Raw genomic sequence first — 27102 nt, forward strand, 5'->3', positions numbered from 1 at the left:
TAACAAACCAAACATGTGATGGAGCTCATTACTCTCAAAATCCAAATGCATAATGAATCACACCTACTCTCCAACGGTACACTTGTGTTGAAATTAGAAAGTGTTATGAGTTTTACCGGGTCTATTTGGAGGTGGTGGGGCAGCTGGGGTGTTGCCCCAACCAGAGATACCAGCACTGTCATTAACTGGCTCTCTCCAGCTGTTTCCTGTATCCATGGGTTGACCCCAAGCTGCGGTTCCATTGTCCACTGTCGCAGTTAGAGCAGGCGCTTCTCCCCAAGAGGATTCTGGTTTTGTCTGAATGTTGCAAGGTTCTCCCCAACCTTTATTAAACAAAAATAAAGAACAAAAAAAATGCCCGGTTGATATCCTTGTCAACACAAGATGCACTTCCACTCCAGTGCTAAAATGACGAGGATAGATTGGGACAGCTGGGATTTTTCTCTGTAGAGAAGGTGGAGAAGAAATTTGGTAGAGGTATTCAAAAACATGTGGGATCTGGAGAGTAGATAGGGAGAAGCTGTTCCCATCGGTGGAGAACAGTGAGAACACCAATTTACGGTGATTGGTAAAAAGAACCTGAGACAATATATTTTTTTATTTACAAAGACATAGTTAGGAACTGGAAAGCATGCCTAAATGAGGTGAAGTAGATTAAATCATGACAATCAAAAGGGAATTGGATAATTCTGAAGAGAACACATCTGTAGGACAAAGAGAAAAAGTCTGGGGATTGGGACTAGTTGAATTGTCCTCGCGAGGAGCCAATACGGTCATGATGGGCTGATTAGGTCTCCTGTGTTGTAACTATTCAATAATTCTAAGATTCAAGTGGTCAACTGCACTGTACAACTAGCCAATTAAATCTTCACTCATACATGTAGCAATAAATGTTAGAAGACTGTTCTAATTTAAACTGCACAAACTTTATTCTGTCACTGAGGTCAGTGCTTTCCCACTGTATACCAACTGTGTTCTCGACACAAAGCACTACTTGCAATCTGAATGAAACCCTCTAGATGGTATCATTTCCCACATCAAGATAGAGCTTGAACTAGGCAGCCAATTGGATTAGTACATTAGAGACTGTAGTAAAGGCCCAGTGGAGACACACAAAAAGGCTTACAGTAACGCAGCTGCTTTGTTCATCACAAAATAACAGACATCTACAAATCAGCCTCAGAAACAGTGATTAGTGTTTTTGGCACTTCACTTACCAACACCAGTGTTACTGTGCATGTTTTTAAGAAGTTTAACTTCTGTTCTACTTGGAACAATTCACCCATGACCGGTCTTATGCAACTTGTGTCGAGATGAGTGACCCCTGAATGACTTCACAAGTCATTCGTCTCCCGTACATACCGCCCACCTTAACTCTGTACTCCTCAGAGAGCAAGGGGATGATAAGTCTGCTACTTTTCACCCAATGGAATGAAATTGTAAGTGAATACCATCACCGAGTAGGATTACTGAGCTTCATAGACTAGCTTTTCTTGATTCTTAATTCAAACCAAAACTTCAACAGCCTCCCTCCTTCCTTCCTTTCAAAATGCTTCACTTTCTTTCAAAGTATCCAGCTTTGTAATCTTCAACTGATGTTCTGCCTCTTTTACCCCTGCATGAAGATTATTCCTCGGTGCATAAGAAAGGACAAGGCAATAGTGCAGGGTAGCAATATAATTAATGATAACCAGAGAGTGAAAGGCAGGAACAGGCTTTCCAAACATAAGAGCGCACCAGCAAATAAGGTCAGAGTAGGATAAAATTGTAAAACGGCAGAATTAAGAGCCCTGATCAGAATGTTTGCAGCATTTGTAAACAAGATGAATGAGTTGAGAGCAAAGCACAAGATGAAATAAATGGAAAAGGAGGTGGGCTGCTCTTTTAATAAAACACAAGATCAATATAGTAGTGAGAAATAATCTTGGTTCAGATGTCCTAGATGTAGAATCAATTTGGGCAGAGATAAGAAATAGCAAAGAAAGGAAGTCAGTGGTGGGATGAGACCCCCTAACAGTATCTATGTTATAGGACACTACATATACATTATAGGACAGTACATAATCAAAAGACATGGGGCTTGTAGGAAAGTTGCTGCAATAATCATGCAAAATGTTCATCTCGTACAGATTAGACAAAATCAAATTGACAAAAGGTATACAGCGACACATGTTCATAAAATATATGCGGGGCAATTTCTTAGAACAATATGTTCTGGAATCAACCAGGAAACAGGTTATAGTAGACCTTGTATCTTAAACTTAAACAAAGGCAACTAATTACAAGGGTATAAAGACAGAGCTGGCTAAAGTGGACTGGGAAAATAAAATTTATGATGGTACAGAAGCAGTGAGACATTTAAGGAGTTATTTCATATCTCACAACCAAGATGAATTCCATTGAGGAATAAATTCTACGAGAAGGGTGCACAATCTGTGGCTAATACAGGAAGTTACGGTTGTATCAAATTGAAAGAAAAGGTGTACAATTCTGAAAAGATTAGGAGGCCAGAAGATTGGAAAAGCTTCCGAAATAAGCAAACGGTGACTTAAAAAAATTGGAGAAATTAGAATATGAAAGATAACTAGATATAAATTTAAAACCAGACAGTAATAGTTTCTACATAGCGTTCAAAATATATAAGGAACGGAGGGCAAATTCATCCTTGAAAGTCCCCAGAAAACTGAAAAATCAATAATGGGGTGACAAATGCAAGAAAAGTCAGAGGCAGAGTCTATAAGTGGAAGGGCATCAAGGGCAGGAGAGAGTGAACTTGTGACTGGGGCAGCTGGAAATTGAAGGAGCAGCTATTCTGGCTAGTCCTACTGCTTTAGCGTTTATTGCAAAAGGACTGGAGTATAAAAGTAAAGAAGTGTTACTGCAATTGTATAGGGTGTTGGTGAGACCACATCTAGAGTATTGAGTCCAGTTTTGGTCTTATTTGATGAAGGATGTTGTGGCAGTGTAGTTCAGAGGAGGTTCACCAGATTGATTCTGAGGATAAAAGGGCTGACGTATGAGGAGAGATTCAGAAGGATGAGAGGGAATCTGATCGAGGTATATAAAATACTAAAAGGGACTGGTTAGGTAAACGTGCACAAAATGTTTCCCCTTGACGGGCAATCGAGATTGAGAGATCGCAGATATAGGTTGAGAGACGGTAGATTTAGAACTGAGGTAATGAAGAACTACTTTTCGCAGAGTGGTGAATGTGTGGAACTCGCTGCCCCACAGTGCGGTGGAATGTGTAATTAAATGGTTTCAAGATGGAGATCTATATATTTCAGATTTAAAAAACAGGTTAAAAGGGATATGGGGAACAGGTTGGCAGATGGATTTGAGACCAGGAAGTGCTCAGCTCTCATCTGATTCAATGCCGGAGCAGGCTGGAAGTGCTGAATTGCCTACTTCTATGCCTAATTCCTATATTATCACTAATCATTTTAAGAGGAGGCTGTTTTGAAAAGGAGGTTAAGAAGTTGCTCCTGCCAGGGCAGCATGGTGGTGCAGTGGTTAGCACTGCTGCCTCACAGCACCGAGGTCCCAGGCACAATCCCGGCTTTGGGTCATTTTCCACGTGGGAGTTTGCAGTCTCCCAGTTTGTGTGGGTTTCGCCCCAACAACCCAAAGATGTGCAGGGTAGGTGGATTGGCCTCGCTAAATTGCCCCTTAATTGGAAAAAATGATTTGGGTACTCTAAAATTTATTTATTTTTTAAAAAAAGAAATCGCTCCTGGTATTAGGCCCACATAACCTAGATAAATTATTGTAGGGTTTGGGGTTAGATAAGCGAGGAAAGTTATCTATTTTAGGCTCGGTGCTTATTTTTTCAACCACTGAATGCGTACAGAGTCCAGCCCTGCTGTTTCAAGGCATACATGTTAATCTCCAAAGTAATTGGTGTATGTTAATATATCCATAGGGATTAAGAATCCTGTCAAGCAGGGGATTTTTATGGGTATTTTCAGTTTTAAGTCTGGGTGCAATATGCTCTGCCTTATACTTGATTCACTTGATTAGGTGGATTGGCTATGCTAAATTGCCCTTAGTGTCCTAAAAAATAAGGTTGGGGGGGGGGGGGGGGGGGGGGGGTGTTGGGTTACTGGTATAGGGTGGATAGGTTGACTTGAGTAGGGTGATCATTGCTCGGCACAACATCGAGGGCCGAAGGGCCTGTTCTGCGCTGTACTGTTCTATATTCTATATATTCTATATTCAAACCGTTTGGTCATTTTGTGAATTTGGAATTCACTGTTAACTGTTTCTTTTATAGTGTTCAGTTCATAATAGTTAAAAGGCTCATGATTTCCAAAGAATGAAGCCCATGTTACATAAAATGCCTGTTGATAATTATGTCCTTATTCCCTGTTCTAATGGTGCTAAGGTATCCACTTAAATCTAGTCCCACAGTGACCAACACTGCTGTCTCACACCTCCGAGGCCCCAGGTTCGATCCCAGCCCTGGGTCACTGTCCGTGTGGAGTTTGCACATTCTACCAATGTCTGGTCTCACCCCCACAACCCAAAGATGTGCAGGCTAGCTGGATTGTCCACGCCAAATTGCCCATTAATTGGGAAAAAAGGAATTGGATACTTTAAATTAAAATAAAGTATTTCCTGTTTCCTCTGCATAAAAGATCTGGCACTATTTATATTGGACTGAATAGATTACATTGTGTCATGCACCTATAAGCTTTAATTTTAAAGGCCTTTTTTTTTGCCTTTTTCCCATGAATCCAGTTTCACATATAGAAGCAGGGGCAAAATCATTTTTTGAGGTAGCTCTTCTCAAGGGGCACTTGAGAAACAAAGAAATGACAGACTTTGAAAAAATATTTTGTATCTGTCTTCACAGGTGATAAGATTAATAAATCTCCAAAAGAAAATCAATACTGGAATAAAATAATTACGTAATTAGTTAAAGATCATAAGTACAGGTGAGGAATGACAGGTGATGCGTCACAGCTGCAGCATGTGGGAGCTCATGGATACTGGTGTTATCCAGGGCAAGCATGTCTGCAGTAATCGTCTGCGGCTTGGGGATCTTTGGCTCAGAGTTATTGAGCTAGAGGCTGAGCTGAGGAAACTGACACATTATGGGAGGCATGGTAGCACAGTGGTTAACACTGTTGCTTCACAGCGCCGGGGACCCGGGTGAGATTCCCGGCTTGGGCCACTGAGAGTCTGCACGTTCTCCCCGTGTCTGAGCAGGTTTCCTCCGGGTGCGCCGGTTTCTTCCCGCAAGTCCCGAAAGACGTGCTTGTTAGGTAACTTGGACATTGTGAATTCTCCCTCCGTGTACCCGAACAGGCATCGGAGTGTGGCGACCAGGGGATTTTCACAGTAACTTCAATGCAGCGTAACGTAAGCCTACTTGTGACACTAATAAAAACTATAATTATAATTACATCCGGGAGGGAAAGTGTTACCTGGGCGGTTTGTTTCAGGAGGCAGTCACACCCTTTAGGATAGATTCTTCCAGTTTAGAAAGTGGTCAGGGACAGGAGTGTGTGACTGCAGCTGAGGCAAGCAAGGGGACCCAGGGGGCAGGAGAGTCAGCTTCTGCAATTGTTCAACAGGGTTGGGGTTCTTTCAACTTGTTTAGATCAGATGGGGGCCGCAGGATGGGGGGCGGGGGGGAGGAGAAGAGAGAGAGAGAGAGAGCACATAAGAATGTGGCAGTAAGAGACTGAGCATAGTGAGGGAATTGACAGGTTCTCTGCAAAGAGCCAGACTGTTGATTTGCCTGTCCAGTGCCAGGGTTCAGGACATCTGCTTTGGGCTGGAGGAGCTTGCGGTGGGAGGGGGGAGGACCCAGTTGTCGTCGTCCATGTCAGTACCAACCACATGGCAAAGAGGTTCCGCACAGAGTGTGTTTGAGGAACTAGACACTAAATTAAACAACAGATCCTCTGAGGTTGTAATCTCTGGATTAGTACCTGAGCAAAGTGACACAGGGAAATAAAATCAGAGAGATGAATATGTGGGTTAAGGACTGGTGTGGGAGGAGTGGGTTTTGGTTCATGGAGCACTGGCATCAGTATTGGGGAAAGTGGGGGCTCTACCGTTGGGATGGCCTACATCCCAACCATGCTGTGATCAGTGTTCTTGAAAACAGCATAACTATGGAAGTAGAGAGGGGTTCAAAAAATTTTTATTTTTTTATTTTTTAAGAATACCCAATTTTTTTTTTCCCAATTAAGGGGCAATTTAGTGTGGACAATCCACCTACCCTGCACATTTTTGGGTTGTGGGATGAGACCCTGAGACCCACACAGACACGGGGAGAATATGCAAACTCCACACGGACAGTGACCCGAGGCCGGGTTCGAACACGGGACCTCAGCGCCGTGAGGCAGCAGTGCTAACCACTGCGCCACCATGCCGCCACAAGTAGAGATGGCTTTAAACTAAATTGGGAGGGGGGGGGGGGGGCGAGAAGAGATAGTTCTGGAAAGGGGAGGCAGCTATTTGGGTAATGAAACTCAGTGTGACAGGATGGGGCAGAGTGTACAAACATTTATAAAGCACCAAATAGGGTCAAAAAGGGGAATAATGGTAACAAAGTAAATTTAATAGCTCTTAAATGCACATAGTATTCAGCACAAAATAAGCGAATTAACAGCACAAATTTATGTTAATGAGTACATGCTCATTTTAGGGTTGGGTTAGAAGGTGATCAAAAACAGAGATCAAAATATTCAGAGGTATGTGACTTTTCATAAGCATAGGCAAGAAGGAAAGGGTGGTAGGTAGCTTTGTTAATAAGAGATAGAATATGTACAATAGCAAGAAATGATCTTCACATTGACATGGATGGAGGTAGTAATTAATAAGGGGGAAAATACATCACTATTCACCAAAGAGAAGGACTTGGTGGATGATGTGTAGATAGTATGGCTCACAATAAGATAAAAAAAAGTGGTGGTGTTGGGCATCATCAAAAACATCAAGGTAGGCAAGTCCCCAGGGCCTCATGGGATCTGCTCCAGAATACGGAGGGAAGCAAGGGAGGAAATTGCTGGGGCCTTAACAGAAATCTTTGTATCCTCACTGGCTACAGGTGGGGTCCCAGAGGACTGGAGAATAGTTAATGTTGTTCCTTTGTTTAAGAAGAGTAGCAAGGATAATCCAGGAAATTGTAGGCCAGTGAACCTTACATCACTGGTAGGGAAATTATTGGAGAGGATTCTTCAAGACAGGATTTACTCTATTTGGAAGCAAGTGGATGTATTAGTAAGAGGCAGCATAGCTTTGTGAAGGGGAGGCTGTGTCTCGTTAACTTTTAAAAAATAAATGTAGAGTACACAATTCATTTTTTTCTAATTAAGGGGTAATTTAGCGTGGCCAATCCATCTACTATGCACATCTTTGGGTTGTGGGGGCGAAACCCACACAAACACGGGGAGAATGTGCAAACGCCACACAGACAGTGACCCAGAGTCGGGATCGAACCTGGGACCTCGGCGCCATGAGGCAGCAGTGCTAACCACTGTGCCACCGTGCTGCCCATGTGTCTCACTAACTTGATCGAGTTTTTCAAGGAAGTGACGAAGATGATTGATGAAGGGAGGGCCGTGGGTGTTGTCTACATGGATTTCAGTAAGGCCTTTGACAAAGTCCCTCTTGGCAGACTGCTACAAAAGGTGAAGTCACACGGGTTCAGAGATGAGCTCGCATGATGGATACAGAATTGGCTCGGTCATAGAAGACAGATGGCAGCAATGGAAGTGTGTTTCTGAATGGAGGGCTGTAACTAGTGGGTTCCACAGGGATCAATGCTGGGACCTTTGCTGCTTGTAGTATATATAAATGATTTGGAGGAAAATGTAACTGGTCTGATTAGTAAGTTTGCGGATGACACAAAGTTTGGTGGAATTATTTACAGTGATGAGGACTGTCAGAGGACACAGCAGGATACAGATCGGTTGAAGACTTGGGTGGAGATGGACAAATGTGAGCGAATGCCTTTTGGAAAGTCTAATACAGGTGAGAAATATACAGTAAATGGCAGAACCGTTGAGCATTGACAGGCAGAGACATCTGGGTGAACAGGTCCACAAGTCATTTAAAATGGCAATGCAGATGGAGAAGGTAGTCAAGGAAGCATATGGCATGCTTGCCTTCATCAGCCAGGGCATTGGGTAGAAAAACTGGCAGGTCATGCTGCAGTTGTACAGAACCTTGGTTATGCCACACTTGGAATATAGTGTTCAGTTCTGGTCACCACACTACCAGAAGAATATGGAAGCTTTGGAGAGGGTACATAAGAGATTTACCAGGACATTGCCTGGTATGGAGGGCATTAGCTGAGGAGAGGTTTGGATAAACTCAGTTTGTTCTCACTGCGACAACAGAGGTTGAGGGGCGAGCTGATAGAAGTCTACAAAATTATGAGGCCATGGACAGAGTGGTTAATCAGAAGCGTTTTCCCCAGGGTGCAAGAGTCAATTACATGGGAACATAGGTTTAAGGTGAGAGGAGCAAAGTTCAGAGGAGATGAGCAAGGCAAGTTTTTTTGTTTACAGAGGGTAGTGGGTGCTTGGATCTCGCTGCCAGAGGTGGTGGAAACAGGTACAATAGTGACATTTAATGGAGGTCTTGACAAATATACCGATAGGATAGAAATGGAGGGATACAGGCCCCAGAAAAGCATTTAGGTTAGATGGGCAGCATGGTTGGCGCAGGCTTGGAGGGCTGATTGGCTTGTTTGTGTGCTGTACCTTTCTTTGTTCTTAAGACACTGGTGGGAGTAGTCTATACTGGAGGATGGAGAACAAATCAGGAGATAATGAGGGCATGTTAAAAAGGAGGCACTTTAATTGGGGGGGGCTTTAATCTTCATGTGGGTTGGGGAAAATCAAATTGCCAGAAGCAGCCATGAGGAAGAATTCATAGTGCATTTGGGACAGTTGCCCAGAACAATATGTTGTGGATCCAACCAGGGATCAGGCTATTTTGGATCTGGTAATATGTAAGGAGGCAGGTTTAATAAATAATCTCAAAGCAAAATTTGATCTCCTCGGAGAAAGTGAGCATACATGGTGGAATTTAACTTTTAGTTTGAGTAATAAACTTGGGTCAGAAACAACTGTGCCAAACATAAATACGGGTAATTATAAAAGAACGAGGGCAGATTTGGCTTGGAACGGGCTGGGGAAGGGGTTTAGCAGAAAAGACAATTGATCAGCAATAGCAGACGTTTATGGAAAAAGTTCACGACTCAAAACAAAAATGGATCGGTGAGGAAGTAGTATTCTATGATGGAGATAATTGGGGGGGGGGGGGGGGAGCGAGAGAAAGAGGGCATTTGGCACAGTGGTTAGCACTGGGACTACAGGGCTGAGGATCTGGGTTCGAATCTCAGTCCTGGGTCATTGTCTGTGTGAAGTTTGCACATTCTCCCCATGTTTGCGAGGTTTCAACCCCACAACCCAAAGATGTGCAGATTAGGTGGATTGGTCAAGCTAAGTTGCCCTTAATTGGAAAAAAAAATTATTGGGTACTCTAAATTTATAATAAATAAATAAATCAACCATTGTTAATCAAAAACGATAATAGTATTAAACTGAAAGAAAAAACATACAATGTGGCAAAGATTAGTGGTAAGCCAGAGGACTTAAAAACCAACAAAAGATGACCGAAAAAAGAATAAAAAGGGAGAAGATAAACTATGCGAGGATACTAGCAAGTAATATAAAAACAAGCAGCAAGAGCTTCCTTAAAGATGCAAAAAGGAAGAGGGGCCAAAGTGAACATAGGCCCCTTAGAGAATGAGCTGGGGAAATTATAATGGAGAATCAGGAAAAGGCAGAGTTAAATACTTTGCATTAGTCCTCATGGTAGAAGACACTAATAACCTTCAGAAAATACTAAGCAACCGGAAACGGGGGAGGGGGGGAAAGAGAAGAGAATCATTTTTACAAAATTAATTTACAGGTTGTGGAGTCACTGGTTAGGCCAGCATTTATTGCCATCCCCAGTTGCCCTTCAGAAGGTGGTTTCCGAGGTGCCTTCTTGAACCGCTGCAGACACTGAAGTGTAGGTACAGTCCTGTTAGGGAGGGAGTTCCAGGATTTTGTCCCAGTAACAGCTAAGGAACGGCAATATATTTCCAAGTCAGGGTGGTGAGTGACTTGGAAAAGAACCTCCAGGTGGTGGGGTTTTGCAGATATCTGCTGCTCTTGTCCTTCTTGATGGTAGCAGTCATGGATTTAGAAGGTGCTGTCAAAAGAACTATGGCGAGCTACCGCAGTGCACCTAGTAAATGGTTCACTTGGCTGCCACTGTTCATCGGTGGTGGAGAGCTTCAATGTTTGTGGAAGGGGGAAGCAATAAAGTGGGGTTGCTTTGTCCTGGATGGTGTCCAGCTGTTTGAGTGTTGTTGGAGCTGCACTAATCCAGGCAAGTGGAGTGTATTCCATTACACTCCTGACTTGTGCTTTGTAGATGATGGACAGACATGGGGGTGGGGTTAAACTTGAAACTAGTCAGCACAAGTCTGGATATTGTCAAGTTCTTGCTACATTTGGAAATGGACTGCTTCATTACGAGGAGTCGCAATTGGTGAACATTGTGCGAATATCCACACTTCCGAACTTATGATGGAAGGGAGGTCATTGATGAAGCAGCTGGAGATGGTTAGGTCTAGGAAACTACCCTGAGGAACTCCTGCAATGATGTCATGGAGATGTGATGATAGGCCTCCAACCACCATAACCATCTTTCTTTGTGCCAGGTCTAACTGTTCAACCAGCGGACAGTTTTCCCCCGAATTTCATTGACTCCAGTTTAGCTAAGGTTCCTTGATTCCATACTCGGTCAAATGCTGCCTTGATGACAAGGGCAGTCACACTCGCCTCACCTCTGGCATTCAGCTGTTTTGTCCACGTTTGAACCAAGGCTGTAATGAAGTCAGGAGCTTAGTGACCTTGGCAAAACCCAAGCTGAGCTTACACAAGCAGGCTTTTGCTGAGTAAGTGCCACTTGATAGCACTGTTGATGACCCCTGGCCTTGAAGAAGAGAAGATTTAAAGGAGATTTGATAAAGTTATCGAAAATCACGAGGTGACTGGACAGAGCAGACAGGGGAAAACGGTTTCCATTGGGTAAAGGATAGAGAACCAGAAGGCACCGATTAAAAGTGATAGGCAAAGAAAAGCAGCACAAGGAAAGTTTTTTTCTACAACAAGTACTTAGGTCTGGACGGCAGTGCCGAGTGTGTGGTGGAGGCAGATTCAATCATGCCTTTCAAGAGAGAACTGGATACCTGTCTAAAGAGGGAAAAATTGTTCCCAATGGTGGAAGGATTGAGAACAAGGGGAAAAAGCAATGAAAACACACGAGCAGAAACGTTTTCATGCACTGAGTGGTGAAAATTTGGAATACAGTGGCAGAGTGTGTGGTTAAGACAAGTTCAACAGAGTTATTCAAGAGAGAATTGGACTATTATTTGAAAAAGGAAACAAATGCAGGGTTACGGGGAAAAGGAAACTGCCCCGGTTGCTGTCTACAAAAAGCAGGAAAAGTCCAATACCACTCAGTCTACTTCCATCATTTTGCTGATGATTGAGTGTAAGTCTTCATTGACAGTGCTAGCAAGTGACATTAGTCAGCAATAACCAGCTCCTCACCAATGCAGAGCTTTGATTCTGTCAGGCCCACTGGCTCAATATTGCACTATAGATTTGGTCAAAACACTGACATAATTGAATTTCGGCAGTGAGGTGATTGTGATTGCCCTTGATATTAAGGCAGAATTTGACTGAGTGTAGCACCAAGGAATCTTGGAAAAACTGACGGCAACGGGAATCAGCGGAATACTGTCCGCTGGTTGGAGTCATACAAAGCACAAAGGAAGATGGTTGAGGTTGTTGGAGGCCAATCATCTCAGCCCCAAGATATTGCTGCTGGGTTCAGGGTTGTGTTCTCAGCCCACCCATCACAGGGTGAGAAGTGGGGATGTTCGCTGATGATTGAACAATGTTCAGTACTGTCCTCAACTCCTCAGATGCTGAAGCTGATCTTGGCCACATGAAGCAAAACCTGTGCAACATTCAGGCTTGGGCTGACAAGCGCCACACAGGATCAGGCAATTAGAGCACCTTGCCTTGATGTTCAATAGCACACCAGTCACTGAATTAGCCACCGTCAATGTTGGGGATTACCATTGACCAGAAACTTTACTGCACCAGCCACACAAGTGCTCTGATACACTATTACTATTACACTTCACTCCCTCCCTGTTGCTACTTGTCTTTACCCAAATTGCTACACTCATTTGCCTCAACCTTTGTCTTTCGATCTCTACATCGTCCTTCACCTTTGCACAAACTTCCAAAAATCACAATTAATTCTTCTGTAAGGTAGAAATTTTGACCTAAACATTTATTGCGATTTATGGGTCTTGATGAAATTCAAAGAATTCACATGAAATAACTGGATAGAAACAACCAACACTGGTTACGAATGCACACTTGTCACCTCAGAAAACCTCAGGTAGCATGATCCAAGAGATAATAAATTAACTCATTTCCGCAACATATTCAATTCTCACTTCAAGTTGCGGCTGTGTTCCTGAAAGCCACGACTTTTAAGTTAAACAACTTTTAAGTGAATCAAGGATGTCCACAGGAATCAATGTGAAAGCCAGAGTTGGGTTCCTTCAGACATTTCTTGCCCAGAAAAGCCAATGTACAAGTTGAAATACTGTACCGTACATGTGCAGCACTGTGCATCTCTAGCTGGAATAACTTGCAAATTAAATAAATCACTGAATATAACAGAAATATTGTATAAATTAGCAACAGAAAAGCACCCAAACAAGCCCCAAGTAGTGTTGTATCTGTGCCACACCCACAGCATACCCTGAAAACTAAGCTTAACTTTTGGCTTGGACCTCTCAGTCACGGAGCTCACTCAGTCTCTCTCCCCCTCTCTCTCTCCCCCCCCCGCACGCCATCTCCGCGCTGGGGTCTGGGCCCCTTACAGTCATCACCCGTGGACAGGTGGGGATTAGGTGTGGACAAAGCCTGTTGGGAGGTGTGAATGAAGTCTTTGGTGCCCCGCTCCCTCCCACCCCATTCCCCCATGGTTATTCTCCTTCACCAGCTGGTTGGTGGTCAGCAGCTTCCTATCCCTGTCCTGCACTCCTATTCCCAGATCACAATCCACAGCCTGAGCCTCTGATTACTACAGCAGCAGTTTGCCCAGAGTTCAGTGCAGGATAGTCACAGTGCAGACAACATAAACCCCAAAATACATGCAAATTAGAACAGGCCCTGAATCCTGAATGACATTAAGCAAAATTATGTTAAGCAGGGTGACTTAATTACAGGGCTGTTTCTAACTGACATTCCCTAGTATGCTGTACAAAAATAAATATCAGAACCTCAAATTTCACCCTTTTGTTTCTCACAATTATGAAGCTGCAAATCAATGTTAATCTTACCGGAGCCACTGTTGTCCTTGTTTTGCATGGCACTTGGCGGTGGCATCTGCTGTGGCAGCTGTTGTTGGTGTTGCAGTGGAGTCTGCTGAGGTGTTGGTGGGGGCTGGACCTGTGCTGGCTGCTCTGAACTATTACCACTGTTCTGTGCGTTTTTGTTCCACATATTCACGCCCTTGTAGTTGTACTTGCTCGGGTCCCCCCAGGCTGCGGTGCCATCATCTATTTCCATTTTGCGGCGAATAGACTCTGGAGAAGGTTCCTCCCAGCCTGTAGGTTCCTCCTGTTTTGATGAAGCTGGCATTGGGCCATTGAGCCAGCCGGAGCTAGAAGATTTATTTGCAGACGGTGTTGCTCCCCAAGAACCATTACTGTCCTGTGGCTTATTCCAATCTGTGGAGTTACTTGGTTTGGTGGGTTCCCCCCAGCCCTGGGACTGAGCAGCCTTGGAGGGCTCCCCCCAGCCCTGGGACTGAGCAGCCTTGGAGGGCTCCCCCCAGCCCTGGGGCTGAGCAGCCTTGGAGGGATCACCCCAGCCCTGGGGCTGAGCAGCCTTGGAGGGATCCCCCCAGCCCTGGGACTGAGCAGCCTTGGAGGGATCCCCCCAGCCCTGGGACTGAGCAGCCTTGGAGGGCTCCCCCCAGCCCTGGGACTGAGCAGCCTTGGAGGGCTCCCCCCAGCCCTGGGACTGAGCAGCCTTGCCGGGTTCCCCCCAGCCCTGGGACCGAGCAACCTTGGAGGGCTCCCCCCAGCCCTGGGACTGGGCAGGTTTGGCAGTCTCCCCCCAGCCCTGGGACTGAATAGGCTTGGTGGCTTCCCCCCATCCTGTAGTATTACTGGGATTTGAATTGTTGCTACTTCCCCACGTACCTCGACCTGTGCCTGGCCGCCCAGGTTCATTCCAGCCAGGCGCAGATCTATCACTGTCATTATCCCAACTGCCTGAGCTAGTCTTCTGTGATTCTCCCCACTGGCCACTCTTTGAATTTTCTCCCCATCCATCAGCTCCAGATATTCCCCAACCTTGGTTTGATTTCTGCCCATCAACCCATCCCTGTTTGACCTTTTGTGCATCATTCCACGCAGCTGACTTCTCTTCTTTATTACCTCCCCACGTTTGATTGCTCTTAATCAATCCTGTAGCAGCGGAATTTTCCTCCCACCCCCCTTGGCTGCTTGAGCCTTTGGTGTCTCCCCATCCTGTGTTGCAAGAGACTGTAGCAGGCTTTGGATCCCCCCACCCAGATACTGATGAGGTATCATTACTGATGGGGCCAGGCCCATCCCCCCAACCCCCTGAGTTTGAGGCTTGAGACACACAACCTCCCCAGGCCTCTGTTCCATTGTCAGTTTTTCTCTCACTCTTTGCTGAAGGTTCAATATCCCAGGCAGTGTTCTGTTTGATTGGAATCTGCCCCCAACCTGTATTGGAAAGGACACGTGGGTCCAAGTCAGTTCTACTCAGAATATTTTGGACCATCACCGGTTGGTCAGGTTTCCTTTTTTCACCACGTCTGCCATTGCCATCACCACTTCCTACACTCATTCTATCATGGCGACTCCCTGTGCTCTCTGTGCTTCCTTCACTGTCTGCTGTACCTGACGTCGATGGAGTTTTAACCCACATATTGTTCTGTTCACTTGGTTGACACGTACTAGAGTTCTGATTCGGACCACAAAGAGCATCGTCTAGACTTTTCCATCCATTTGTTCCCTTCCTATTACCACTTCCATTTAGACCATTATTGGAATGCTGATTGTTAGGCAGTTTGTTCCATTCTCCATTTGAGACATTAGTGCCAGTGTTTACATTTGGTGCTGGGTTTCCCCAGACTCTTCTAGTCCCTCCAGAGCCTGTACTGCTCCCTGTCCCCCAAGCCATATTGTGAGAGTTGACCACACCAGATTCCCAAGCAACTCCTCCTCTATTGCTTCCCCCATTACTTTTGTAAGCAGTATTCCCAGATCCATTAATAGCAGATTGTGCTAGAGTTGCATTCACAGTGTCACCACTAGTTTGCCCCAGATTACTGCTTGAGCCTGGACATTTCTCACCAGAGTAGTTAGTGCTGGATGTACCCCAAGTCGTACCATGTGACCCACTGTTCATTCCCTCACTAATTCCTCCATTGCCAAGTTGAGAAACAGAAGTGCCATTTGTAATTGAAGAGGCCTGAAGCTGAGATGGGTTTACTGTGCTCATTCCTAAGGGTACACCCCAGGCCCCAGGCCCTGTAAGTTTAGGCAGTTCATTTGTCTGCATTGAACTAGTAGAGTTTGGTAAGCTAGAGGTCAAAGGGTTAGTAGTGTTATTTGGTCCATTCATTTCAGTGTTAAGGTTTTGAGGTTGTCCACTGAATGAAACTTTCTTTGTACCATTAACTTCGGCATCAGAATTCTCCTGCAGTCCTCCCCACGAACCATGAGCTGACAGTCCCATATTAACACTCTGATTATTCAGCATTTGACCTACAGTGCTACGTTGAACATTGCTGCAAGAATTACCACCTGGCACAGGTCCTTGCACAGTATTTCCATCATTTTCCAAAACAGGCCAGCCACTTAGGTTAGAATTTGGATTCAAGGATCCAGTTGATTTGGAACCTATGCTGCCCCAAGCATTCAGTTTACCATGGCCATTTTCTGGTTTGCCATCTATGTTTTCTGCTGAACCCTGACATGTGCTTGACAAAGGACCTCGAGATGCTCCCCAAGGCCCGTTAATACTTCCATTTCCTACATTATTGCTGACATTTCCAACCACAAACTGGCTTGAAGAACCATTTCCATTGCCTGTTCTGTTGCCATCACCATCTGTGCTCCCCGAAGCCATGATATTGAGGTTCTTCTCTGACCCAGAGCTTGAAGCAGAGTCAACGTCCATACATTCTGAAGCTAACTCTGGGTCACTGCCAGTGATTGAAGGCCAAGCTTCTTTGTCAGACCCGTCTACAATAACTTTATCCCAATTTGTAGAAGAGTCACCATTGGTAGAGACAGGTCCCCAGTGAGAATTTTCATAATGCGATCCCAAACCACTGTGATTTAAATCTGTAAGAAAAACAGGAATTAAAGTTTACATTTTATTCATTCAGCAACAGCATATAATCAGATTATCATTGGGTCATATATTAAATACATTGTTTACCAATTTAAGCCCCTGAGAAGTGCCAATAGCAATTTCAATTCCTCTGCTTGAGCTTGACAATATGCAACCTCACACAAAGTGCAGCCACCACACCATATAAATATCTACATATATGACCAGAATCGTTGAAACTTTCAGAATGGGAAAAAGGACACGGTGAACCACTTTCAGGGAAGTAGACCGTTGTAGATTCTTGTACTGCACTTAGTGAATCCCCAGCACATGCAACTCAGAGGATAAGGATCCCTCCTGCTCTGCCCAAAAAAATTGAACCCACAATATTTTGTATTGAACTGCCAAATTCTGTAACAATATTTATCAATAGCAGACTAAATGCTTATTGTCACGAGTAGGCTTCAATGAAGTTACTGTGAAAAGTCCCTAGTCGCCACATTCCGGCGCTTGTTCGGGGAGGCTGGTACAGGAATCGAACCGTGCTGCTGGCCTGCCTTAGTCTGCTTTCAAAGCCAGCGATTTAGCTCAGTGTGCTAAACAGCCCCTGTGGGACTGAATGCACACAATGACCACCACAAACTAATTTATAGAATCCATTGGAACAGAACTTCAAGTCAAACAACGATTGCAGACAAATTCTGTACATAAACCCTGCCCTGGGTTGTCTCTAAACCACATAATGTTAGTAAAGGAATGCCAGCAGCAAATGTACAAATATGTCCTTTCAAATAGCAAATGGAATGCTGAATTATATTGTTAGTTGCTAAATCAGTTGAGTACACATTGGAAGAGATCATGCTAAAATTATACAAATGGTCTTGTCCCATAGTAGCTCAATTACTATTCAATTTTGATCACCAAATACAAGGGAAACAAATACCCAACCCATGCAATTGGTCCAGAGCAGATCCACAAGACTGGCCTGTGGTATTCAAGCAACAAGTTATGAGCAACGGCTGCAAAATTTGGGCTACGTGATCTTAAATGGGGAAATTATTTAATGGGACAGGTAAGATATGTCTGGAGTGCTACTTCAGGAATTACAAGATTCTGTGACAGAGAGCACTGATTAACTCTGGTGCAAGGACAATTAGGACCATCGTAATTTCACTATACAAAGTGGTCTTCAGATAAAATAATGCCGGTGAAAACCTTAGTCTAAGATTGTGAGATGGGTAAGGAGAATTGTCTGGTTTTCAATTAATCTCCTTTACCTGTATTTATTTTGTAATCTTGCAAAAGCAAGTGGATTTGCCACAATACTACTTTCAGAGCCTGGAGCGCATGGTTGTTAACTCAGCCTGCTTCTTTACGACAACTGCACAAAAACACAGTTGGCAAATTCAGTTTGTAAACAATTGAGGACAACTTGAGGGCAATAGTAATTGCTTGTAAATTTTTATCTGCAGGTAAATCTTTCCAAAAGATTGTTCTGCATCAGTAACGAAGTATGGGTGATGATATAGACTTGACAAGATAAATATCCAAATAGGGACATACTTCCATTTCTGACACCTGCCAATCCCATAGCATGTCATTTAATAGTGCAATATGGATAGCTTTGAATTATGGGACTTGTGCTTTCCATTAAATTGGGTTGAGACCTCCCAAACAGGATTTTACAGCCCGAGGGGAGATGACTGTCCTATCCTTTTTACAAAGCAGCAAATGACCAATACATGTAACGTGTCGATAAACCAGCAACCACGGGACCAAATCCTTGTCGGATTTCAGATCATGCCAGATTTTGGGTTGGTCAAATTGGGCCAAACTGGGTCACGGGTTGTTTGGACCATTTGGTAGCATTACCAATGAAGAAACTGGCGTGCCACTGCACCAATGTCATCTAGCTGAACAAGCCAGTAAGTTATTTCACTAATTTAATAAAAATGTCTAGTTTTCAGATAGCTGGATTTGAGACACTATTTGTACTGAACTGTGACCAACAGACAAATTGCAAGGTACAGTAAAGCTCAAGTATTTATATCAGCAGCTCCACCAGAAAGAAATAGATCAAGTTTGCTAACATGATTAGCATTTACAGATATCCGGCACAGACCTTTCAGCTTTGTAACCAGATGCAATTCAAACCCAGGTCTAACTTCCTAGTCCTGATGTAAACTTCACTCATCATTAAGATTCAATGCTGCGTCCATTTCAAATCAACAGTACTCAAGTCTTGGAATAACACTTACTTATTTCTTGGACTGATAAATTAATAGGGGATTTTATAGTATAGTGGTTACATTACTGGACTAGTAATCCAGATACCTGGACTCAAGTTCAAATTCCATCATAGCAGATGGAGAATTTAAATTTGGTTAATTAAATGAATCTGGAATGAAAAGCTATCAGTAAAAGAGGCCATGAAACTATCAGATTTTTGTTAAAAACCCACCTGGTTCACCAATTTTCTTTAGAGAATGAAATCTGCTATCCTGCTTAGTATGGATATATGTGACTTCAGACCCACAGCAAATGTAGTGGATTCTTAACTGTCCTTTGATATGGCCCAGCAAGCCCCTCAATCTCTCTCGGACTTCATACCCAGCAGCACTATAGAGATGCCTTGGGGGGGGGGGGCAGTTAAGTTAGTCTTAATCGTCTCATGCTAAGAGAAGCAGGTAAGGAGAAAGCGAAGTAAACCAGAGTATCCGTTCGCAATTGCTGTCCAGTAACCAGAATTAGAAAGTGAATTTATGCAGGCAGGAACCAGCATCATTATAATTACTACCTGTGCTCAACTAATTCACAGACAAGGCTATTATTGTGTTGGCCACTTTTGGAACGATGATACAGCAACTGTCAATTTTGGGAGCGATGGGAAGAAAAGTATGGATAATAAAATTGCACCCCAGCGGAAGGAAGCAAAAATGTGCACAGCACAAAATATAATTATGTATGAATATTCACGATCTCAAAAGATGAAATTCATGGAAAAACTATAGAGTAAAAATTCAACTAAGTTTGTAGAAAGAGAATTTTTACTTAGCACATGAAGGCACATTGCAATCATATTTCCTACCAGCCCTTTCTTATGCAATGACTGGCAAGTCAAGTGTTTTTGCATTCCTGATTTTCAACTTGTTGCTTTTACTCCTTTCTGGTGGCAAAGGTACCATCTCCAGCCAGCACAAACTAATCAAAACCATCTGTTGGCCATTAAACAAATTACTGAACATGTGCATCATACTGTGTGTAGGTGTGGAGAATCTCAATTTCACATTGTACTCTTGTCCAAGTATTTGATTAAGTTGATGAATGCTTGCCAACCGATAACTGGTAGTGGGAAACGTATAGATTTGTCATTAAAGTCAGAAACAAATAGCACAAAGTCAACTTTTCAAACTCATCTAATTAATTTTATGATGTTTAACTAGCAAAACGCCTTTCTGTAACTTAAGCCTACAAGATAAGCAGCCGATCTTTTAATGCCACTATGTCCAGCCCCGCATACCAAGTTGGTGCCAGTAATAACGGAGCAGCCTTTCTGACAATGACATTGCAGGTGAAGAATAAAGAAAACATGCCTTCGATAGGTTGTATTCAGCAGGACACATGATGCAGCTGTTTCTGTTTCGCAGAGAAACAAATGAGAGATCATCAGGATATATCCCATAAACTTAGCTAACACATGGGCATCCACAGGAGATTATAGCAAACATTCAATCTAGAGACACCTTTTCTCTCTTAGATCCCGTTCCCTCCAGACAGCAATGCTGAATTAAAGCATATTTCTCCCTCAGCTGGACTGTACAGCTTCAAATTGTTCTACAACATGGCTGCCAAAGCCTCCCCGGAGCTGCTGTCCCTCTGCCAAGGTTAGTCTGAGCAATCTCTCATGTCACACGCAAAACTAAAAACCATGCACTACCAAGCAGCAACATTTTAAAACCTAAATCTTAGTTTAACAGCAAAATTCAGTGATTAACAAGGCACATGTAATGTCATGCAGTCTAGCATCATCCCTGTGATAATTACACAAATCCCTTTTTACTGGAAGGTGATTTAAACTCCTGCCATCAGCGCACACTAGTCAATATTGAAAAGCAGCCAACAGAAGCACAGCAACAGTAACAGAGCAGTACTGCGCCAGCTTTGCTACAGACATTCAAGAAATGGCTGCCGGGGAAATGCAGCCAGAAACCAAATCACAGTGAAAACACAGCCCCAGCATTAGAGCTCCAGGCAAAGTGGAGACTATGCACCTTCTCATCCTAATGTTAAACTCATATCTTAAATTGGAAAATTTGATTCAAAAATCACGATGAAAAAGCCATGCTTGTTGAATTATTTTGCCTAATTAGAGCAGAACATAAAATTCAAGCCACAATGCCTCGCATTTTTATTGTTTTCATGCCATTAGGTTGAGTGCAGTGTGGAAATTGGCTACCAAGGAGAAACCAAGGACAAATGAGGCTGTTTGTCAGCCATAAGCTCAAGTGAAGCAAGCTACTTGCGGGTTGCTAGGGTAGTGCTCCTATCACACAGGCTGTAGTCAAGTGTAATGCAAGATCGGATGAATGCCTTGCTAAATATATTCAGACACTCTGTAAAACTGATATTTAATTTATTAGAAACTCTACTAGCTGTTTTCCATTTAGTACAGCCTGGTGACAGCCCAGTAAAAGTACACAATCACAACTGGGGCTGATCAAAATATTGTCAACATGCTGATGCTTTTTTAATACATAAATGCCAATCATTTCAAACAGTTAGCAAAAGTGAACCAAAGAAACCAAACAGTTTTCAGAGCAGCTAACCTAATAATTGAAGTCACCCAGTAAATTGGATAGCCTGTTTCTATTTCAAAACCTACCCAATGAGTATTTCCGCTTGCACAGAAAGTGACCACTGGCATACTGTGCATTTTAATCCTATTGCAGTTCTTTCCATTTCATATTTTGCCTCTCTAACCCAAATCTTAGAAGCTGTCATAATTCAGTTTCAACAATAATTATGATTTGTATTAAAATTGTCCTTCAAGATAGCCAAATTTTCCAAGCTGATTTAACAGGAGTGTTGTAACACGTATTTTCTGTGATACCCAATTACAGATGACAATATAATGACAAATAACCAAAAGTTTTCCCATAGATTTTAAGAAGCACCTTGGAAGATGAGGGAGTGGGAGAGGAAGAGAGGTTAACTGAAGGAAATCTAGAGGTTAAGGCCTAGGAAGCTGAAAGCATGACGATCAATGACAAAATGATTAAAATCTGGGATGCGCTGATATCGCAATGACTTTTCAAGTTGGACGTGTTTGCAGAGATAGAAAGGGGAAAGCCTATGGAGGTATTTTAACGCAAACATGAGGATTTTAAAACAGAGGCATTGTTAGACTGGGAATCAATGTAAGCCAACAAGCGTGTGGTTTTAGATGAACATGACTTTGTGCACAAAGGGTCTTGGGAGTCCTTGTTCACGATTCTCTTAAAGTTAACGTGCAGGTTCAGTCAGCAGTTAAGAAGGCAAATGCAATGTTAGCATTCATGTCAAGAGGGCTAGAATACAAGACCAGGGATCAGACCGCATTCGGAGTATTATGAACAGTTTTGGGCCCCGTATCTAAGGAAGGATGCGCTGGCCTTGAAAAGGGTCCAGAGAAGGTTCACAAGAATGATCCCTGGAATGAAGAACTTGTCGTATAAGGAACGGTTGAGGACTCTGGGTCTGTACTCGTTGGGAGTTTAGAAGGATGAGGGGGGATCTTATTGAAACTTACAGGATACTGCGAGGCCTGAATAGAGTGGACGTGGTGAGGATATTTCCATTTGTCGGAAAAACTAGAACCAGAGGACACCATCTCAGACTAAAGGGACAATCCTTTAAAAGAGATGAGGAGGAATATTTACAGCCTGAAGGTGGTGAATCTGTGAAATACTTTGCAGAAGGTTGTGGATGCCAAATTACTGAGAGTCTTTAAGAGAGAGCTAGATAGGTTCTTGATTAATAAGGGGATCAGGGGTTATGGGGAGAAGGCAGGAGAATGGGGATGAGAAAATATCAGCCATGATTGAATGGCGGAGCAGACTTGATGGCCGAGTGGCCTAATTCTGCTCCTACGTTTTATGGTGTAAGTTGCTATATGGGCAGCAGAGTCTTGGGTGAGCATGGGTCTATGTAAGGTGGAAGATGGAAGACCAGTCATGGGATGATTGGAACAGTCAAAAGCAGAGTTGAACTGAAGTAGGGACAGGGTTGGGTGATATCATAGGGGTGTAAATGACGGCGCAAATTTGTGGTCCCAAGCTCAATCAGGTTAAGCATACCCAAGACTGTAAACAGTCTGAACTCAACTTTAGATAGTTGCCAAGGATAGAAACAGTGATCAAGGATTGGATATTGGGAAATGCAAACAATGGCTTCAATTTCCCAATATTTAATTGGAAGACATTTATGGCCATCAGATGAGCAGAATGACAAATCTTGGGAGTGTGAGAAGGGGTCAAGAGAAATCATGGTGAGATAGAGCATCTTATTAGTGTATATGCATATTTAGATAATATTGCCGAGGGACAGCAAGTAGATGAGACAGGTGCACAAGGGTAGATCCTTGGAAGAATTAGAAATAATGTTGCAGGAGTGGGAAGAGAAAGTGATTGCAGGTGATTAACTGCCTACAATTCAATAGATAAGAACAGAATATGGCAAGGGCTGTTCCATCCAGCTGGATGATGGAGAAGAGGCAATGGAGGAGGATGGTGTGGACAACTGCATCAAAGATTTTGATTTCAGCACCATGCAGGACGCAGTTGATTCCTTGACATACAAACAGAATTGTGGGAAAGATGGGCAGAGATTTGGCAGGCAATTTGTTTAAGGACTTAAGGAGAAAGGGATTTTAGAATTGAGGAAACAGTTTGGAAGGACAAACGGACCAAGGGTTAGTTTTTGAACACCGGTGAAGGCAGGTTTTAAGTACCTGAATGGAGGGAACCATTAATATTCAGCTTCATTAGCCTTTGTTGCAATGGTTTGCATATTCTAATGTGTGAAATATATTGTTTAAACTGCCAATTTTTTGACAAGGTTACAGTTATGGTCACACAATGCACCAATGTATTAAATATTCAGTGGGATAAGGGTTAATGCAGCATAACTGTACAAAGCCCCAGAGGAAGTGTGACAACGTAACACAATCATTCATCAAGGACACCAACCTCATGCCATCTCAATGGATATTGAAATCTAAAGCACCCAACTATACATTTTGTAAATATAAACCTCTGATTGTAAAATGTTTTTAGATTGGAAACCTTCAAATCTAGCAAACTATTCTTTTTTTTTTTATAAATTTAGAGTACCCAATTATTTTTTTTCCAATTAAGGGGCAATTTAGCATGGCCAATCCACCTACTCTGCACATCTTTGGGTTGTGGGGGCGAAACCCACGCAAACACGGGGAGAATGTGCAAACTCCACACAGACAGTGACCCAGAGCCGGGATCGAACCTGGGACCTCGGCGCCGTGAGGCAACAGGGCTAACCCACTGCGCCACCGTGCTGCCCCTAGCAAACTATTCTTGAAATTTTTTCAATGCTGTCTCCAGTAAGAGTTCCCACCATAGGGACATGATTAGCCATTGCAAAGTTATTACCTCTTTTCACCACAAGTAAAATACACAAGGAGAACAGTATCATTTAAATAGTTTTCAAAAATGCACTGGATAGTTCTATAAAAGAGCCTTGTAGTTCGCAAGTTCAATCTGATCACATAGCAAAATGAATATGTGAACTATATTTTTCAGCATTAAACATGCATCCTGTTACAACAGTAAACATTACTGTGCATTCTGATGATCAAACTTGAATGCATAGAATGTAATTTACCAGATCTATCAGAATTATCAGCAAAAAGGGAGATTCAGGAAAGGATAAAACCAATAACACAAATAGAGAGGTTTGAGCAGAATTATTTGGGCAAAGCAGAGTGGGTCAAGAAGGGAGCTTGAAAATAATGGTGGATTGGTCACATCATGAAAAGAAAGATAAACGTTGATGCTGAAGGTATATTGGAAAGTGTGAAGCATTCACAACAGATAAATAACAAGACAGAAATTAATGAGTCAGGTCCAACAGCCATTATGGAGAGACTGCAGTGCGACCAAGGTTGGGATTTAAATATTCTAGAATATTTCACCGTAAGAAAATGAGGAAGAGTTGCCTTTATAATAAAGACGGAATAAAAACAACTGATAGAAAGAATCTTAGCGGGGCGGTACGGTGGCGTAGTTAGCACTGCTGCATCATGGTGCTGAGGACCTGGGTTCGATCCCAGTCCCAGGTCAGTGTGTGTGTAGAGTTTGCACATTCTCCCCATATCTACGTGGGTCTCACCCCCACAACCCAAAGATATGCAGGGTAGGTGGATTGGCCTTGCTAAATTGCCTCTCAATTGAAAAGAGAGGGAGGATTGGACACTTTATATTAAAAAAAAAAGAATCTTAGCTCTAAAAATCAAAATGTATGATCAGTTTGGGTGGAGTTCAAAAATAACAAGGGGCAGAAAACAATGTTGGGAGTACTTTATATGCCCCTAATAGAAGTTGCAGTGTCAAGCAGAGTACAAGTGAGAAAATCAGAGGTGCATATAATGAGTATAACAAAGCAATCATCAGATTTTAAGCTTCATATGAACTGGGCAAACCAGGTCTGCAGTACTGGATGGGGGAATGAGTTCATAGAATGCATTTGAATTGTTTCCTAGATCCTATGTTAGGGAACAGGTTATTTCAGAGCTAGTTTTATACACTGAAGTAGGGTCAATTGTTGTAATGAAGCATTGGAGGAACAATGAAGTTTATGTTGCATTTGAGGTCCAGCTTAGTTCAAAACTAGAGTCTTAAATCTTAAAGCAAACTGCATGAGGGACCAGTTGGTTACGGTAGCTTGGGAAACTAGATTTAAACGGTGTGATTTGAGATGAACAATAGCAACGTTTTAAAGAATTTGTTCATTAGTTACAAAGATTATATATTCCCCAAGGAACAAAAAACCCACATCTGGGAGCAAGAAGTGAAAGACAATATTTCACCAAAGGGAGAGACAAAAAGACTTGGGGGCTGGGAGGGTTTTAAAATATAGCAATGGATAATAAGGAAACTGAGAAAGAAAGAGTGTGTAGGTGATGAAAGTAAACTAAAGAGAGATAGTCTAAATCTTTTATAAGTATGTTTTAAAAAAGAGATTAGTCAGAGTAAACGCTTCTGAGAGACATGGGAAATTACAATGGCGAGAAAAGAAGTGGTAACGGCATGAAACAAATAATTTGACATGCCTCCACAGCAGAAAAGACACAAAATATACAAAGTAATTAGAAACCAAATATTAAAGAAATCATACTGGAGAAATGAATAAAACTTAAAAGCTGACACTTGATGATCTGCACATTAAGGTTTTAAAAGAGGTATCCACAGAGAGAGTGAAAGTATTGTTTTTGATCTTCCAAAGTTACCTAGATTCTAGAATAGGCCACATGTATTGGAAGATCATAAACATAATATTGTTATGCCAGAAAGGAGGGAGAACGAAAACAAGGTAACTATAGGTCAGTTAGGCTGACATCATTGGAAGAGAAAACAAAAGAATGTATTATTAGGGGCATGATGACTGGGCAGCATTAAACGCAGATTTATGAAAGGGAAATATTTTTTCAGAAATCTGTTGCGTCTTTGAGATTGCACGTAGAGTGGAGGGGAAAACCAATGAGTATACTTGGATTTTGAAAAAGGTGCCACACAAGAGTTAGGGCTCATGGGTTTGGGGTAACATACCAGCAGGGTTTGAGCACTGGCTAACAGATAGAAAATACATCAAGATTAAAGAAAGCATTGATAGACTGTAACACGAATGGCGATTAGTATTGGGCCTAAGGTTTTTACAATTTACAGCAATAGCTTAGATTACAGGTTTGAATGTAATGTACCCAGTTTGTTGATGATATAAAATTAGGTGGAAAATCTTTGAGAACAGAGCACAATGAACCTGCAAAAGATGATAACCTGGTTAAAAGTGGGCAGACAAGAGGGCGGCACATGGCACAGTGGTTAGCACTGAGGACCCAGGTTCGAATCCCGGCCTTTGGTCACTGTCCATGTGGAGTTTGCACATTCTCCCAGTGTCTGCTGGGTTTCACCCCCAAAACCCAAAAACGGGCAGCAGTGGTCAGCACAGTTGCTTCACAGCTCCAGGGTCCCAGGTTCGATTCCCGGCGTGGCTCACTGTCTGTGCGGAGCCTGCACGTTCTCTCAGTGTCTGCGGGCGTTTCCTCCGGGTGCTCCGGTTTCCTCCCACAGTTCAAAGGTGTGCAGGTTAGGTGGACTGGCTATGCTAAAGTGTCCTTAGTGTCCAAAAAAGGTTAGGTGGGGTTATTGGGTTATGGGGATAGGGTGGAGGTGTGGGCTTGGGTAGGGTGCTCCTTCTAAGGGTGGGTGCAGACTCGATGGGCCGAATGGCCTCCTTCTGCACTGTAAATTCTATGATTCTATGTGCAGGTTAGGTGGATTGGCCAGGCTAAATTGCTAATTGGGAAAGAAAATAATTGGGTACT

General features: G+C 43.0%; 1 protein-coding gene across 1 annotated transcript in view; it reads right to left on the minus strand.

Moving 5' to 3' along the window:
- The window catches only part of LOC119978274 (trinucleotide repeat-containing gene 6A protein-like), a 209743-nt gene that overhangs the window by 54231 nt on the left and 128410 nt on the right, over positions 1-27102 (minus strand). Inside the window, 2 exon segments of the mRNA XM_038819765.1 lie at positions 117-323; positions 13451-16498. Of these exon segments, the coding sequence (XP_038675693.1) occupies positions 117-323; positions 13451-16498 (3255 nt within the window).

Source organism: Scyliorhinus canicula, chromosome 15, assembly GCF_902713615.1.
Source record: "Scyliorhinus canicula chromosome 15, sScyCan1.1, whole genome shotgun sequence".
Classification (NCBI taxonomy): Eukaryota; Metazoa; Chordata; class Chondrichthyes; order Carcharhiniformes; family Scyliorhinidae; genus Scyliorhinus; species Scyliorhinus canicula.